Source organism: Chondrus crispus, genomic scaffold (genome assembly GCF_000350225.1).
Source record: "Chondrus crispus Stackhouse genomic scaffold, scaffold_103, whole genome shotgun sequence".
NCBI classification, from domain to species: domain Eukaryota; phylum Rhodophyta; class Florideophyceae; order Gigartinales; family Gigartinaceae; genus Chondrus; species Chondrus crispus.
In genome coordinates, this window is record NW_005178895.1 from 104,914 (window position 1) to 123,364 (window position 18,451).

Below are 18,451 nucleotides of genomic sequence, written 5' to 3' on the forward strand. Positions count from 1 at the left end.
GTCTCCACCGCGACACAAGAACGCAAATTGCATCGTAAATCGAATTCTAAATCGGCGTTTGGAGTTTTTCTCGTGGCAAATCAGGCCGATTTGCAACGAGATATATCCCAAAGCGATGATTGCCACGAGCTCGTCACAAGCTGATTAGGGCGCGCGACCATTAATTCTGATTAAATCTCACAGTAGAAACACCTGGGGTGGCGGGAAGCCAGCTAGCAACTACATGTGGGCGCGAAAAACAGAACAGCTGGTCCTCAAAAGGCATCCGAAATCACGTCATCCTCGTCATCGTCTGTAAGGAAGTCCTCAATGTCGCACTCGTCATTCCCCTGCGCAGCGGCGCTGCCTTCGACCGCCTCCAGCGACGCCATCGGTTTTAGGGCGCCAAAGTCGTCCAGAGAGTCCATGTCGTCCTGCGGGTTAACGAGTGCGCGCGATGGAGACGAGCAGCGCATTCGGCATAGCGCATTGCAAACAATTTGGAACATGGGGTGCCCAAAGACAGCGACCAGCTAGAAAACTGACACGCGTCCTAATTGGAATAGATTTAGCTGCAGCGCTGGAGATGCTCTTAGTCAATTCCGGCTCTAGTAAAACCATACCGCGGACAAGTAGATTTCTTTTCCTTCCTTTCGCATCGGACTTTTGACTTGGTTTGCACTTAGCTAACATGTTTGTTCATCGCACTTGTCGCCACTTTTGATCATTTCTTGGGCAAATTTTTACAGCCTGCGGATACCGCGAAGCCACGTGCAGATTCATCTCATCCTTAGAAGCTGTCCAAGGTCGAAGGATTAAAAACTTCTTCGAACCAGTTGCGCTTCCCCATAGTGGAATGACGAAATTTTCATTACCGAAAATGCCGTCCAGATGAAGTTGCACGGCTCATACCAGCAAGATGACCGCGACAAACGTGCCTGCGGCCAGCAGAAGAAGTATCAGTTCATGCTTAATCTCAAAATGCCCGCCGGTGAGTTTCCCGCCGAATTATATCAGGCTCTAGAAAACATCTCAACGAAATATGGCAACAACACTCTTCGCGCCACTACAGATTCATGGTGTTCTCAAGAGTGACCTGAAGCCCATGTTCTCCGCTACCATGAACGCAGGTGGATCTTGTATTGGTGCATGCGGAGATTTATCTCGAAACGTAATGTGCACTCCAGCTCCTCTCACTAGCGAGCTGTATAAAAACGCTCGTTTTGTTTCTGCTATGCTTGTCGAGCTGTTCGCCCCACAGGCAGGGGCCTTCTAGGGGATTTGGTAAGATGGGGAGAAGGCTGCCAGCCTGGAATTCTGGAAGGAGGATCTTGACATGAATTCCGTGCAAGAAATCATGCATTTTGATAACGGCAACGGAGTCGTCTACAATGGCAAGGAAGAACCCATTTACGGTGAAGCTTACCTACCAAGAAAGTTCAAAATTGGGGTCACTGTTCCCGGTAATAATACCATCGACATTTACACCCAGGATATCGGAATTGTTTGCATACCCGATGCGACTGGAAAAGTTGTTGGTACAACATAATCGTTAGAGGTGGCATGGGTCGAACTCATCGGAAGGCCACCAGGTTTGCTCGCACTGGTGATCATCTCGGATACGTCCCGGCGGATAAGTTGTGGGAAGCGTCTAAGGCTATTGTCTCTACTCAGCGGGACCACGGTAATCGAAGCGTCCGGGCCAAATGAAGAACCTTGTGGACAAGTTAGGTATAGATTCGTTCCGCACCCTGGTCGAAACTTACTTTGGTGAACCATTCGAGTCTTTCCGAGAAATGCAACCTTGGAGGTACATGGACTGGTTGGGGTGGCATGAGCAAGGCGACGGGAATCTATTTCTCGGCCTGTTCATCGAAAACGGCCGTATCAAAGACGAGGCTGATTTCAAGCTGAGAACTGCCCTCCGCCGCATCATCGATGCCTATGAATTCGACATGGTGGTTTCGCCGAACCAGAACAAATCATCTTGAAGAATATCACTCCCGATCAGAAGAACGGTATTAAAGCTATTTTGAAAGAACACAACGTCAGAACTGCGAATGAATATCTCATCTACAAACGGCTGTCTATGGCTTGTCCGGCGATGCCCTTGTGTGGGCTGGCAATAACTGAAGCAGAACGGGTCATGCCTGACATGATCGCAAGGATGGATTCTTTACTCAGGAACAATGGCCTTGATGTGCCGGTCACCATGAGGATGACGGGGTGCCCTAACTGCTGTGCGCGACCTTACATGGCAGAACTCGGGTTTGTTGGTTTGGGTCAGAAGTCATACCATTTATGGCTCGGGGGATCTCCCCATCGGACAAGATTAGCTTGGCTGCATCTGGATATAGTGAAGGATGCGGATCTGGAAGGCACGTTGACACCGGTTCTGACCATGTATCAGCAGAAGTCTAAAACGGGAGAAGCATTTGACGATTTCTGTCATCGCATGGGCAAGTCTGACATTGCTGCGTTTGCGGAGCATTTCAATTCTGCGCCGATTCAAGTGAACCGAGCACCCCCCACGTTGACTTGCGAAGCACCTGTTGTCGTAATACCGAAGAAGCGCGTCACAGTGACACGAGGTGCTGCTAGAATCACTGTCCTTGATAATTCTGGACTCTTAGAGGCACGCCCCGAGCGGAAGGAAGAAGCGAAGGTTGTCATTCTCCTACCTCCAGACGCTACGACGACGGTGTCGGCATCCAGCACCGCAACATCCACCGACGCGTCTTCGAAAGAAGCGTCCGAGCCCCCTGCGGCGTCTACTACCGAGAAGATGACCTCTAGTGCGGAGAAGGCGAAAACGACGCGCAAGAAGTCTACTGTGAAGCCGAGGCCACGACTAGCCGTCAGCGACGAAATCATGGAGCGTCTCAAAAATATTGCGGCTCTCCGCCGTCGGCTTCCAGAGTGGCTGATGAAATAATCTCTGCATATCTCTCTGGCGTAGAAGACGAGGACTTGCTCGGGGATGAGATGGTCATTTATATTCTAGCATGAAGATTGAATTTGAACAGTAAAGTTTCGGGGGGGTTTCACACTGACGACACATGCACGTGCTTGCGTGAGCAGCTGCATGCACGGAAGCTCGCATAGGGCGCCTGCTGCTTTCCAGAGTTGCCTCATATCGGGCCGTTTGAACCCATTCTGCTTGGCTTGCGTCTTCTCGAAGTTGCCCGCAACACCAGATCCGACTTCGGTGATCCGGCAAACGCGACCTCATCTGAGGCAAGATGAAGATCCTTAATATGGTGATGCCCATGAGCGGAAAGCCGGTGCCCGACGAAATCCAGCCTGGAGTCCGAGCGCGGGCCTCTTGAACTCCCACGCAGCTCCACTTCGCAATGCCCAAGCGAGGTCTAATCCGCGTAAAGGATTTGCTGAGATAAACAGCTTTACCCCGTTGGCACATTGTAAGAGCATTATGACGGTGGGGCAAAGCACTGGACGAAACCAAATCAGAAGGTGTGTATTCAATTCAAGCGGGCCCCGGGATCTTCGCTATTGTTCCCTAGTACTGGAAATGGGTCTACATTTTCGAGAAACGAGCTCGTGATGCGTCTGCAGCCGAACGAAACTGTTTACATGAAGATGAACATCAAGGCTCCGGGTCGAGCAGGAAATCCTGCGATGTCTGAGCTGGATTTGTCCTACAAGACGCGATTCGCTGACAAGTTTTCCGATCCACCCGACGTGTACACCAGGCTCATGCCATAAGTCTTGCGAGGGGATTGATCAGCGTTTGTGAGACATGATGAACTTCGGGATGCCTAGAAGATCTTCACGCCGCTAATGCACGGCATTGATGATGGGCGATTGAACCCATCAAGTGCAAGGCGTTCAGCCGTGGTCCAGTCCAGCTGGTCGAGATGGCAGAGAGGCATAGATAATATGTATGCTGTATTGCAGTGGGGAGGCTGTGACTTTATTCCACAACTCCTGTCGGGTTTGTCTTATTTTCTGTGTCGTATCTCCGGCACTGCCTTAACTCTGGATGGAACCAAACGGAATGTGCGGAAAATGGGTCAGAATTGGCTCTCAGCTGCCTCTAAAAACACCACCACCATTCGTGGGGGTCTGAAACTTTGGCTGTTTGCAACAGAGACGCGCGCGGTAGTCAAGGGGATTCCCTGATGACATAACCATGACTACCGTGATCTACAGAGTCTACAGCCAGGAAGTTCGTCACTGATATATTTTGATCCATCACCGCCATCAATGCAAACTAGTTACGTTCGCCTGTTACTTCTTGATGAAGGAAGGGAGAAAGTGTTGATGGAAGAAGTGGATAGATTACATTGGGACTTGCCTTACGTTTTGCTGCCTGGGGGTTTGAACAATGATGTGATGGGATGTTGCATGGATCTCCAGAAGCAGCTTGGCTACAAGGGAGAGAGCGTTTTGTTCACTGCTGTCGCTGAGCTGTTGGGAGAAGCCGGATGTATGCATCCGCGTGGACAGAAGGACATGGTCGAGCTCGGACATGCCAAGCTTCTGTTCATCGAGGCGGCGCCGAATACGAAGGTTGATGAGATCTGTGAATTGTCGCAGAGATTTTCGTGGAAGGACCTTTTGTTCGTAAAGAACATCACGCATCATGAAGACTTTGACCCTTCTGCTGGCTTTTCTTACAGTGTAGTGCAAGAAGCCCTCTGTGGCGAAGAATGCTTGAAAGAGCTGCTCCCGAATCCTCCTTTCCAGCTAGGATGGTTTCGAAAATCTGCTTCCTGGCTCACACGGGAAATCGAGAATTTAGGAAGCTATACAACATGTCGTCCCATCCAGTATATGTTGAGTGCATCATCTGCTATCGTTGCAGTGGATTCGAGTGACGGAAGCTTTTTTCTGAAAGGTGTATGCCCTGGATCTCGAGAACTTGAAATCACTGCAGCTGTGACGCGTATATTTCCGAAGCACACCGCCTCTTTGGTTGCGACTAACGAGGAATTGCGGGCTTTTATCACTCGCGAGTTCGACAGGTGCGATGAAACAAGCCGTGGCACTATACTTGAAACGCTCTTTGATATTCAGAGCGAATCTTCTGTGAAAGGGAGGGGACTTATTGCCGGTGGAGTATTGCGGCGGGTTCGACCAGTTGATATAGAAGGCATTGTAAAAGGTTGGGAATCAGATCCAACCTTCATCGAAGCCGTTGGAGCTAACATTTCTGGCTTTAAGAGAATTGTGCTGGGGTTAATTCAAATGGCACAAGAACTTGCTGAGTATAATTTGCCCATGTGTCTAGTACATGGAGACTTTGGCAAGCGAAACATGGGCGTGAAGGAAGCTGAAGATGGATCTGGAACCCAGCACCTGATCTTTCACGACTGGCAGTTTGCGGTGGTTGGACATCCCTTTTATGAGTTTCATGACACGAGCGAAGGCTGGGATGAAGAAATAAACGAGTATCTGAAGAAGTGGGACGGATTTGAAAACATTACAAGATGCCAAGAGGCCTACGAATTAGCAAAGGTCCTGGGCTGGCTCCCAAAAGTGATCGGTACATTAGAATGCATTCGGCAAGGGGACATTGTCGCACGGTTTGGAGCATCGCTGACGCGAGGGTTCCTGCTACACGTTCTACTGTACCTTGAACGGCAAGTAGACTATAGGCGCGAAGCAGGTTTACTAATATGCTGATCGATTGGTACTGTGTGTGTCAAAAGAACTCATGTTCACATGAGTGTACTCACATGAGTACATCAGAACAAAAAAAGGTGTGAGTGTAGATTCATTACGAACTATGAACAGCTAACATGAGTACCCACAGAACAGAAGACGAAGACGTTCAGCATAGAATCGTTACCCAGTGGACCGATGATTGTTTCATTTCTAGGACTTATTTTGCATACGGTCTGTAAGAGGCCGGGCGTTGTCGGCGGCCTTTATGGGATTGTTACATGAACAACTCTTGCACTGCACGTGGCACAGAGGGCACATGATCCGGATAATATTTTTGCATGCAGGTGTCTTCTTGCAGGTCGCCGCAACGTGGGCGCTTGCCTTGTGATTGTGGTTAGGAGTGTCACAAACTGCACTCATCCTGTCTATTGAATATAGTGAAAGGATGCGTGTGCGGAGTGTCCTTCGCGCAGTAGTCGGCCGTTTCTTTGAGTTGTCTCTTACGCAGTGCATGGACCCCGCCCGATGTGCTTTCCTTTCGTTTGGATGACGATCTCGCCGACATTAAGCTGCGATATAATGTAGAACTGAGAATTGCCGAAAGCAAAATAGGGAGTAAAGGCCACGCACAGAGGTTGCAGGCGACCTCAAGCTTGTGGAAAGTGCGTAGCTTCAGGGTTGACCTTGAAGCTACGCACTTGCCACAGTTGGTGCTAGTGTCTATTGGACAATGCGCCTCATTTGAGGATTTCGCCTCATATGAGGCTTTTTTGCCGCGCCGTTTCTGGCGCAAAGAGGGAGAACTGAAAGCCATAGTTACCGCGAAACAGTAACAGTAAGAGTAAAAAACAATGTCCAAGTCCATTGAAGGCACCTAGTGTCTAGCCGACAAGTGACCTCAAATGAGGCCATTTGACCTCATAAAAATAATAAAATAAGTTGAACCTCAATCTCAAATGAGGAAAATTGTCGGCTAGACACTAGAATGCACGGTATTTAGGAGGGTCTTTCTAATGCTCTGACAAACAGGAAAAATCCTCATGATCAAAAACGTCCGTCCAATAGACACGAGTGCCTGCCGACGAGCCTGCCGACGAGATAAGAAGCCTGTTACAGAGAGAGAAAGGGTCTGCTGGTGAGAAGAATAACAAAGGAGAAAATTACAGTCTCCAGGCATAATAAATCGCATTGCATCATTGCGAAACACGTGACAATGAGACTCGCATTAGTGCTGCTTTTGTTTGTACCACCCTCCCACTAGTGCATACCCAGACGCACAAACACAAATAATGCCACGTGTCATACGGCTCCGGGTGTTACGCTGCCGTCCGTCCGTCTACTGTGAGGGCCGTTCCTAACGAAGAGTTCGGGGTGCCAGCACCCGAGCACCCTGAAACTTGGCATGAATGTATTGGTTGAAAAAATTATTGGAAATGATTTTACTCCCGTTCAACCAATCCATTCATGCCAAATGTCCGGGTGCTCGGGTGCTGGCACCGCGAACTCTTCGTTAGGAACGGCCCTGAGTACAGGAGACCCTACGCATTAGGGGCGCCTGTCGCAAAAAAGAAAAGAAAAGGGGGAAACAATAAAGGTTAGGGAGATTTTGCGTTTAGGGGGGCGATCAGGTGCATTTTGGTGGCAACAGACGGGTGAAATTCACTTTTCTGTTGTGAACAGGGTCCGAATCATGAATTGTTGTTGCAAGAGCGGGGCGAAAGTAGGAAAAACAGCAGCAAATAAACCGCTATCGGATGGGTACCTCTTTCAAAGTTACCACCGTCACCACTTGTTTGCTACAACTTTTCCGATTTCACCCGTCTGTTGCCACCAAAATGCACCTGATCGCCCCCCTAAACGCAACATTATCTCCATAGAGAATGGGCCAGCCAACTACTTGGCGCAATATTACTGGTAGACGGCAACCCCCCAGAGCGCAGTTCCGAGGGGCACCGAGAGACTGAAAAGTACAAATATTGTATTATTATATATGACAACAGTAACACGTGTACAGTAGTGCATTCGTCATCGCCGCGATGGCCTTCTCCTTCTGCCGGAGAGGACGACAGGCAAAAGGGAGGACGACGGAGCGGGACGGCAGAGTTGCAGGCGAGTCTCCGACACCGGTGGCCAACGTCGACTCGATGTTAATCGAAAACACTCATCTGTACGCTACAGACATAACGATACTCGGTTTCCATTAAAGGCAGAGTAGCCGACTTTCCTTACCCGAATCTACAGTATGTATCGGTCGCCCAGTTTAGCCCATCCCTCAGTCGGCCTCCGACAGCTTCGTCTGCATGGCTCCATGGCTCACCGCCTGCCGCATCGCTTTCGCCGTCTCGCCGCCGACTCGGCGCGCGCGTCACGTACTGCGATCCGCATGCCGGGGCGCGGCCGCTGCGGCGCGTGGCGCTGCGCGGCTGCGGGACGAAGCAAAACATCACCCCCACGCACGCGGTGCTGCGCCGCGCCGCCCACTCACAGGGCCTGGACGTGGCGCGGCTCAACACCCTCATGCGGCTCACGGATCTGCTGCTGAGCGAGAGCAAGCAGTACAACCTCATGGCGATCCGCACGCGCGATGCCGTGCTGCTCAAGCACGTCGTGGATGCGCTTAGCCTGCTACCGGCGCTGGTCGCGGAGGCCGCGGCTGCTGCCACCGGGCTGCGCGTCGTCGATGTCGGCACGGGCGCGGGGTTCCCGGGCCTCGTCCTGGCCATCGCGAGGCCGCAGTGGAACGTCACGCTGCTCGAGGCCGCGCGCAAGAAGACGCGCTTCCACGACATCGTGGAGCGCGAACTGGCCCTGTACAACATCACGTCCGTGTGGGGGAGGGCAGAGGAGGTCGGTCAGAGTAAGATGCATTGGGGGCGGTATGACTAGATCGTGGCACGGTCGTTGGCGGAAATGCGGGTTTGCCTCGAACTGTGTGTGCCGCTGGCAAAGGTGGGGGGCGCGTTTTTCACGCAAAAGAGGGTGGGCGCGGGCTCTGAGGAGGTGGCCGCCGCGAAGGAGGCCATCAGAAGGCTGGGCGGGAAGCTGGAAGATGTGCGCGAGGCGTGGCCGTGGGAGTGGATGGAGGGGCAGGGGTAAGAGGCGGAAGAGGTTGACGGAAGGAAAAGTGTATTGTGGCCGTAGGAAAGGTGAAGGCAACGCCACGGGCGTTTCCGAGGTTGCCGGGGGTGCCGAAGAAGACGCCTTTGTGAGATTGCGAATAGGTTTGCGAGGGGAGAAAGGCGTCGGGAGACCGGAGAGAGGAAAGGTGTCGTTTGAGAGATGTGGCAGGGAATGGGAGCGCGTGTTGGGTGAAAAGCACACCGAACATTGCAAGGGGCGTACATGGGGCGTACATGGACGTGTTGCGAGAGGAAGAGCGCAAACGCGTTGCGAAAGGCACAGTTCGCTGTGGCAATGTGACATACGAGCGCCGAGGGCGGCAGGTGGCGCGGGTTGTGGGACAGCGTTGTCACCAGCAAATGCGAGGAGGTGGGCGTCAGGGACGCCCCCTCCGCGAGGCCGCGCGGGCAGGAGCGCCGCGGATTGTAGAGCGGAGAGGAGGGCGGAGGATGTGTGGTATTTCGGGGGAGGGGAGCAGAGAGCTTGGGGGGGAAGGAGGAGGAGGAGGTGTATGTACGTGAGGCGGAGGGGGGTGGACATGGCGGCATTGCGGATGAGGAGTTGGGGGAGGAGGGGGGGTTGGGCAATGAGCGCGGGGAGGAGGACGGTGTCGGGTGGGGAGAGAAGCTGCGGAGAAGGAGAAGCTCGATTTGTTATAATATAATTTGTTTTAATATTTTCTTTACAGCTGTGCTTCATTATTGAGTGCATTCGAGAATTGCCATTTTTGCCATACAGTATCGCCAAGTCAGAAACGTGCGAGCCAATGAGATAGTTGATATTATGACAAAATTTGACGGAGCAGCTCCAATCTGCTTGGCGGGCAGGGGCAAGGATCAAGCTTGACACTTGTACGAGCAGGCATGGTCTGTTGCATGTCTCTTGTACCGAGGGCGTATATATCAATTAGTGCAGTACCGTGCCACGCGGTCGAATACTGCACTATTGGCGTACTATTGGCGTATTGCAATACTCAAGGGGAGGATCTCGCAAATCACTTTTACAACGTGGTTTTATTTTAAAAAACCCGTCGCAATTGATTGTCCAACTTTTGTTCTCTATTGAGCGTGATATTGTACGCTTGCAGCAATGCACGCCTTGCTTTTCTAAGATGCATACACGTGTCAAAAGTCGTGACAAGCGGTTTTGACCTGCACTATTGGCGGTTTGCACTACTCACAACTGCACTATTGAGGACATACACTGTATATCAATTTTTACACTTGCCCCACCCTATCCCTGATTCACCTTATTTTGCGCAGACGAGCACCACTGTGCTCATTTTGGTCCAGGCCTTACTTGTCAGTTTTCAAATGGTAGGGTCTCTTGCTATCTTGTACAGCCTGTCCAAGCATTACTACCAGAAGGTCTGCGATAATCTGCGATCGCCTTAGGGCAAACTCTCAACGCGCTCTACGACAACGAGCACAAATGATGTAATTGGAAAATATCACAAGCGCGACGGAAAGAGCACACAAGACTGCTTCCAGGATTGGAAGAGATGTTTCGCAGATAACAGCCTATCTGCGAGTCGTCTAGAGCACGCCGTGAAAGGGATTTGGTCAATGAGGTGCAATTTCTCACCTTTGACGTGAGCCATCGATATGTTTTGCTTGAGGCAAACGGTCCCGATGAATGGAGGCTTCCGGGATTTCTTTGTGACAAAGTAGATGCCACCCCGATACTGGGTGTGTGCAGCGCTGCTAAGAGAGTCATTGTCATAGACTTTCCGTTTCTTGTTCTTCGACATTGTCACTTTGAGGAGTGGTCCGTTGAAACCCCTGATCGTTTAGACGCGGGAATCCGAACTATTCTTGTTGTTGGGTGCCTTGAGAAATCTCAACGAGTGCCTTCTGGATTCAGTTGGGTGGCCATCACCAAAGATCACGGAGCGGGTGTCGTTCATGTCTCGCACTCGGAGAAAAGAGCAGAGCAAGCCATTCGGCGAGAACCGGAACAGACCGCAGCCAACGTTTCGCCGCCTCGACGGGTGCCTTGGGCCTCGGTTGGATGGTATCAAGAAACGCTTCGAAAAGTGCGCGAAATATTGCATGGACACAATTTGCACGTGATGGGGGAATTGGTTCAGATCCATGCGTCATACAGAGGAGCCGTGCTAAGTATCAAGACGAATTAGAGTGATTACTACCTAAAATGCAGCCCATCCACGTCGAACGATGCTGGAGTCACGTCAATAATGTCAAGCGTTGCTCCTGATCTTGTCGCCAAGCCGTTGTTTTGCAGACGTAGAACGTCGTCAAATGATCCTTGTGGAACACGATGACGAGACTGGCTTCTGTGGATTGAAATACGAAGCGTGTAAACAGGGCGTAAGAGATCTGGCGCGTCTGCACCGCGCAAGCGCAAAGGTGTTGCCTGATTTGTTGGAGGCCGGACTACCATATTATTCACCGCTGTGGATGCGTGAGAACTTGAACTCACTTTTTTAGTGTAAGGAGCTTTTGTCCGTGCTAGAAACGGAAGCAAGGCAGAAACTGTCGAGCGTCAAGGTGAAGCTGCAAAATGATCTGACGGAACTTATTGATTTGGAAATGCCTACCTGTTTGATACGTAATGACACGTTGGAAGGGAACCTAACCAGGAAGAGCGCCGATGAGGGTCCAGGGTTCTGGTTTTTGACTTTGACAAACTCTTTCGAAAGCCATCCTTTGTTTGATGTGCACCGGTGCAACCGGGAGTTGCTGGAGGTCTATGCACAAGAAATGGACATAGATGACATTGACGGATTGTTTAGGTTGACGAAGAAAGTATCCGATCTTGCGTCGCTCGTGCGAGCATATAGATACTTGGACATGGCTAGGGAAGCGGAAGACGGTGCTCTACGAGAAGACGCCCTTCAGTGCCTAGAGGAAAGTGTTTGTTTCTTGCTGTTATGACCGAAGAAGGAAAGGGTGACCACATATTTTTGGGCTGAGTCAACGTGCACGACGTTGTAGTCTGTGACGAGCGGCTCTGAAGTTGGCATCAGCTGTATGCGCTTCATAATGAGCACAAAAGAAAGTGCGAAAGTTTTGGGGGGAGCATCATGGTTAGGACGACAGTAGAGGCATGGAAGTGTTCGGTTCCCGTTCTGCATGCATCACCCGGCTTTATGAAACGCTAATCCATCTTCTGATAACGGGACATACGCACACTGCACCGCTGTCACCGGATTCGTAGCAGACAGAGCACGATGGCCGTGATGTGCAAAGTCTTCGGTCGCACTGTGCCATTGGAAAGTCAGTCTTCTACGCGCGCTGCGACACAGCAGTAGAAAATCATGTGCGGAAATATCACAAGACTGACGGAACGAATGCCGCCGACGCCGATCACGTCAAAGGTGAGAAGTAGCACCTCATTGACCAGATCTCTTTCACAGCGTGCTCTGGACGACTCGTCGATAGGCTGTTCGCTGTAGATGGACATCTCTTCCAATCCTAGCAGTCGGTGGCCTTCTTTCCGTCGGTCTTGTGATATTTCTTCACATGATCTTTCTTTTTCTCTGTCCCAGTGCGCGTAGAAAGATTCTCCAATGGCTCAATGCGACCGCAGACTTTGCACATCAAGGCCACCATGTTCATGATGTAGGCAGAAGAAGAATGTTGGCATACGAGTGGGAAAGGGCGGAAACGACAAGAATATCAAGATAGCAACTCCTACCTCAGGACAGTGTGGTACTGTCGATGAACATTGAACGGAAAGTCTATACCAACGACTGTCTTAGCAGTGCTGCACATACCCGGTATCGGGGTGGCATCTACTTTGTCAGAAAGAAATCCCGGAAGCCTCCATTCATCAGGACCGTTTTCCACAAGCAAAACATATCGATGGCTCACATCAAAGGTGAGAAGTTGCACCTCATTGACCAAATCCCTTTCACAGTGCTCTCTGGACGACTCGTAGATAGGCTGTTCTCTGCGAAACATCTCTTCCAATCCTGGAAGCAATCTTGTGTGCTCTTTCCGTCGCGCTTGTGATATTTTCCAATAAAATCTTTTGTGCTCGTTGTCGTAGAGCGCGTTGAGAGTTTGCCTATGGCAATCGCAGACTTCCTGGTAATAATGCTTGTACTAGAGCTCAGCCACAATTATCGAGCTATTGCGCAAAGACCTTTCGGTGCACAATTGTCTAGACATTTCAAACGACGCCCGTCAAAGTGCTCATAAAATGATTAGGCCAAAGGCTTTGGTATTGCAATAGAAATTTATTGTTTTCCGACATATCTGTAATTACCGAACACCTATTTCATTTCAAAAATAGTTCGCAACAACAAATATCCTAGAGCACCAATCACGGAGACTGAGTGTCTGCGTCAGAACCAATCATGCTGCGAAACCTGGTACAGAGGGGGACGCGCAATAGTGCCGCTTTCATTATTGCCGCCCTCGAATTAGTGCCGCCAAAACCGGCAGACACAGGTTCTCCCACGTGTCATGCACGACGTCGTCATCGGCCACTCCTCATGCGCGTCAGCTCAATTGGTGACGTGATGGCACCTCACTCAAAGACCCCAACATGACTCCTGAAAAGATCGCCAAAGCGAAGCGTACGCGCTTTACGATTGCACAGAAAATCGAGGTTGGGCATCTGCTGCAGGTCGGGAATGCGAATACCACAGTTATGCGTCAGTTCAAAATTTCAGGGCGAACCATCCGAAACATCAAACGATCTCTTCCTTCACTCCAACAAATTGTGACCAACACCGCTACAACGCTCGGAACAAAGACTTTGCACTCTGTGATGTGGAGGAATGGATTGAGATCGAGACAAATGAGCTTGTGGCAGAAGCTTCTATTAGTGATGCTTGCGATTCAATACATCATGGTGGAGAGCTACAGAACCAGTCTGCCAGTGATGCTATGATGGATGATTGTGTGGCAGAAGGCGAGTGTGAAATTACGGAGAGGCGGGCCGTACCGAGTGCTGTAGTGTTAGCAAGGTTGTTTGGGTCTTTGGAGAGTCTGGGTGTGCAGTGCGATGTGAGCAATGCCTTATCGTACTTGAGGTCCGCTCCGCAAAACGAGCTTTTCTAGAAGCTAGGCATGAGAGACAGGGTCAAAGGCAACAACAGCAGACTCTAATAACAGAGTTCTGGCCGGGTAGTGATTCTGCTTTCTGATAGTGCCGCTCCGAATTAGTGCCGTATTATTAGTCCCTACACAGGGCGGCACTAATGCGTAGGGTCGACTGTATCCATCTTTTGTCGACGCCTGCGACAGTAGCGTTCTTGCCGCAATTTGCGCTTCTCTAAAAGCTCACCCCCGATACTGTAGTTGCGATTTTTGAATCGCTGATAGAAGTCCAAATCGTCACAACGCAGACCGACACCAACATGCGCGTTTGTCAGCGCTAGGCAGAGCCTAAAAATGGGATCATAATTGGCTTCACTCCACCGATACTTGCTCCCAACCACTCCTCAAAGCGAGCATAAACGTCCAAAAAAAATTTCCACTATGATTCTATCCGAAGATAGTTTGCGGTTAAAAGATTCCTCCTGGAAAGACAATATCCCACGGGCAGGACGCTTGTGGGGTGTAACGGCGCGCACAAATTCCATTGCCCCCTGATAACTTTTGTCTGCAATAAGGCACCAATGCTCCGGAAACTGCTCAGAATAAAGTCCACCATCTGTCATTTGCCCCTCTCCCTCACACTTTCGCAAGGGCGTGTTGTGAAAAGTCTTGTTGCGGTGCATAATATCGCTGTCCGAGTAGGACCCCGGATAATGTTGTGTAGAATCAATCTCAAACCCGGTCGGTAAGACCGAAACCTCTACTTTGTAAACATATAATTTGAGCTTCCCCGAAAAATATTTTTTAGATTCCTCATGATTTCCCGATGGCCGATTCGTATGTTGAAACGTCACATCGGTTGCGTACACCGCAGTTGCGTACACCGCATACCTGAAATTGCTACAGTTTTTCGCTTTCTCTTCCAATACAGTCATGCTGTGATGCTCCATCGTCTGGACTACAAACTGACGATAGAACTCATCCGTTATTAGACGGATGAATTTCATTATAAGACGCTCGAACGTTGGCCCTTTGATCTTAAAATACGCCCTAGGAGGTCCCAATTACCGCCGTGCTTGAGGACCGTAATCACCATGAAGAAAACGTCTTTGCCCGTAAACGGGGATTTGTGTCCACGCCCGACATTGAATTTTGACGTTATAAAATCCGCGAACGTCCTCCAAATGCTTTGAAATTGCCGAATATTAAAGTTTGTTATTTGGACGATTGACGCAGACCCCCCACTCTGGTAGAATGTGTCGAGAATGCGGGACGGAGAGTCGCATTTTTCGTCAGGGCTGTCATTGAAAGGTGTAGTCTCATATCGAGAAAATGCTTCATCGCGGCGGAGGGCTGTGTCGGCGAGGATCTGGATACCGGCGGTGGCCTCGGTGGCCGAAATATTCTGCATGCCGGAGTCCGTGATGAGGCGGGGCAAGGCGCTTAAAGTAGAATTCGTAGCACGAGGAGCGATCTGTGCTTTTCTTACAACCAGTAGAAGGCAGTACAGTGCCTCGTAGGGGAAGGTGCGGCTGGTGTGCGATCGGGGCACTGTAAAAGCGTTAACAAGAGAGAACGAGGTGTGCCCGGAGTTGCAGTGGGCGCGCGTGGGTGCAAGGAGGAGGGGAACGGCGGGGATGATTGCGGGGGGATGGGTGGGAAGGCGGCCGAGGAGGACGGCGAAGGGGGGCAAAGGAGCCGCCGTTGGGGAGCTGGTGTGGATTTGAAGGGTCGGCAATGTGCATTTTCAACTGTATGGTGAGATGACGCAATGCGTCTACGGGTCGACATCGAGGTATTGCCCAAATACAGCGCGTTTTTTGAAAAGCCCGCCCAAATGAGCGTGGTTGTCTTTTATTGTACAAAAGGCTTGCTGTCGAGAAAGGATCTTTGATGTACGAAATCTCCTGAAAAATCGTGCTTTGATTAGTTCCACAGATGTATATTGTCATTTCTATATTACTTGGTCCGTTCTATTTTTACCCCTGCTATTTTGCAATTATCAGAATATATGCTAAGCAATCGCGGATGTGCGTGGGAGGTCTACTGTGCAAGATAGCAAGGTACTCTACAATTTTAAATCTGAGAAGCCAGGCCTGGACCAAAATGAGCACAGTGAACCTCGTCTGCGCAAATTTTGGATTTCTTTTTATATTCTTTCAAACGCATTCCATTGGAGACCTATCCACAGGGGGTTTTGTTTTTTTCGCGGGGAAAGTCGCTTCCTCCGTCGCAGTCTTCAAGCATCAGGCATGGTACGGCTCGAAAGATTCGTGTCGCGACCTGACGGAGGTAATGTGGACAACTCAGCCGCGATCTGAAATTACTAATTGTAGTATAGTGGCGGTCGCCAGCTATGAGCTAGCTCGAGGAAAAGGTAACAACCAATACGGGGTTTCCCGCGGTAGATTGGGACTGTGGTAGAGCAAAGTGGAAGTACGTCTGCCGACTGTAAAAGCACGACGTACTGGTCAAGGTGCGGACCCGGAATGGGACCAGCACTGGAAGCGGTGGTGTAAGAGCACACAAAACAGGGGGGAACCCGAACATAGAGACTAGTGTCAGAAACGGGTGTAGCGCCGAGTAGCGGGAACTGCTAGAGTGAACAAGCGGGACAGATGTCAGTAGTGCCGCCAAGGCTAGAGGCTTGTCGTAGCCCGCGGCCTGACAATCGTCAAAATATAGGGAGAGAGAAATGGGTCGTACGACAGGTAATACGACGAGGTTAGAGGCTAGTCTTATCCTGCGTAGTCGCAACGACCGAAGGAAAAGAGAAAACAATAGAAACGTCGAGCGACAGTAATACGCCGAGGTATTAGAGGCTAGTCTTAACCCGCGTAGTCGCAACGACGGAGGAAAGGAGAAGGAAATGTTAAAGGCAATGGATCCAGGTAAACGTCTCAAGACAGATGCTGACAATGTCGCTCAAGTCAGAGGCTTGTCTTGACCCGCGGTGTCGCACTTTCGAAGGAAATCCGTTCCCAAAAGATCATTGACTGTTTACTGTCATTGCCTGGCGCCGTCGCTTAAATAAGCGAGGTCGCGGGGTCTCGTACATTGTCCATCCTACTATACTACTGCACTCTATTGTGCAATGCACTGTACTATGCCATTACTACTGTACTTTGTCATATACAACCACCGGGCTGTAATGTATACAGTACGTCGTCGGCTTGTAATGCCCACGTGTAGTTCGTTCGCCTGTAAGGCAGACGTGTAGTTCGTCCGCCAGTAATGCCCACGCGTAGTTCGTCCGCCTGTAAGGCGCGCGTGTAGTTCGTCCGCCTGTAACGCACACTTGTAGTCGCGTGTCTGTAATGAACCCGCGGCAGCGGGTGCTGTACAAATTACAAATCTGGGCTGTGATACCACACAAATCAGTCTCGAGCGTAAGCCCATGATATGTATTCCATTTCTGTAGCAGCCAGACGACCAACTGTAGAACCCTGCGCATTGAGCACAAGCGCACCAGCCTAGGTGGCACATGGGATCATAACTAGCCTTTTCCGTCCGGAACGCCTCCGCCTGCATGTGTGCTATCTGCGTATGCATAGAAATTGGTAACCTATGGAAATTACATTGACTCAATATTTTTTGTCACGGACGGGGAGCTCGCAATGTGCGACCTCCAGGGTGAGATCGCAACCTGCGTTCACCTCAGCGACCTCGCGACCGGCAAGAGGCGCAACCTTTTTATCGCCTACCTGGCACAGTAATGGCAGCGTTCTCCCGGAGGACTTCCGATGCAGATCAACATCGCCTCTTTGCCCCTCGACCGTGCCCGCCTGAAATCAACTAGGTGGTACAGTAATTACTCTCTTCGCGAAGTACTCATTAGTGTCAGCGCGTGTGAGGCACTTACCAAGATGCCCCCGTGGGCTACAAGGAGGACTACGTCCACTAATGCTCATGATGGCTCTACAGTGCGTCAGACCATCGTCAAGACGCTCGAAGCGCCTAGGCTTATTGATATTGCGAGTGCCGATTTCGTGGCATTCAAACAGAAACGCACAATCTGCGAGCGACGTGTGCAGGAGAAGAGCGTTAAACAGAGGATCGAAATTCCGACTACGTCCTATTGAAACTTCAAGGAAAGTCCGTGTTATAAATTTTCGTTACAACTCAATGGGTCCCCGTGAGTACTGTCAACGAAATTACCGAAGCACACCTCAAAAATGGTGTTGATGAGCGTGCCAATGTCAAACCTGAAGATTGCGACTTGGCGCAGATAGAACGCGGTATTAAGGATGTTGAGTCAGGTCAACCGAAGAATCTGGAGATGGAAGTCTGGAAACTCGGACTACGCTACGCAACTACCCTTGAGAACTAAGATCACTCCACCTTCATCGAATTACAGCCCACGTTGGTTGTTTAACGCGTTCCGGAGAGTATCACTCGTGAGGAGCTGACCAAGCGTACGACAATATAAACTCCGAAAGGAAGAGTTCAAGGGCAACTATTAGGTGTTCATGCACGAGCTTGGCAAGGAGGCAAGAGCCTTCGATCGTCCCAGCGCAGCCTCCGCCAGCGCCTATCACGACAACGACTCTGATTCTGATCGCAACATTAAGGATTCTGAAAAAAAAACCGACAGCCGTCGTCACCACAAACGTAAAGAACGCCATCCATCTGGAAGAGATAATGCCAAGGATCTTCAATCCAACGGTGGGGGGATTTCTAAAAAGAGGAATCGGCCTCATTGCTTAAAC

The 18,451-nt window shown here is 50.5% G+C and overlaps 4 protein-coding genes; 1 reads left to right on the plus strand and 3 right to left on the minus strand.

The window, feature by feature from the left end:
- Positions 1-254: 254 nt before the first annotated feature.
- CHC_T00001568001 (hypothetical protein) lies at positions 255-488 on the minus strand. The gene has a single exon (XM_005712410.1). It carries the CDS (start codon positions 486-488, stop codon positions 255-257), a length of 234 nt encoding a protein of 77 aa, XP_005712467.1.
- A 7,706-nt stretch (positions 489-8,194) lies between these two features.
- CHC_T00001569001 (hypothetical protein) lies at positions 8,195-9,394 on the plus strand. Its single transcript, XM_005712411.1, has one exon. The coding sequence runs from the start codon at positions 8,195-8,197 to the stop codon at positions 9,392-9,394; it is 1,200 nt and encodes a 399-aa protein (XP_005712468.1).
- A 1,852-nt stretch (positions 9,395-11,246) lies between these two features.
- CHC_T00001570001 (hypothetical protein) lies at positions 11,247-12,656 on the minus strand. XM_005712412.1 is given in 2 exon segments: positions 11,247-12,386; positions 12,387-12,656. 1 exon segment carries the CDS (start codon positions 12,654-12,656, stop codon positions 12,387-12,389), a length of 270 nt encoding a protein of 89 aa, XP_005712469.1. The 3' UTR covers positions 11,247-12,386.
- Positions 12,657-14,748: 2,092 nt separating this feature from the next.
- On the minus strand, positions 14,749-15,153 carry CHC_T00001571001 (hypothetical protein). Its single transcript, XM_005712413.1, has one exon. It carries the CDS (start codon positions 15,151-15,153, stop codon positions 14,749-14,751), a length of 405 nt encoding a protein of 134 aa, XP_005712470.1.
- Between the last annotated feature and the right edge of the window lie 3,298 nt (positions 15,154-18,451).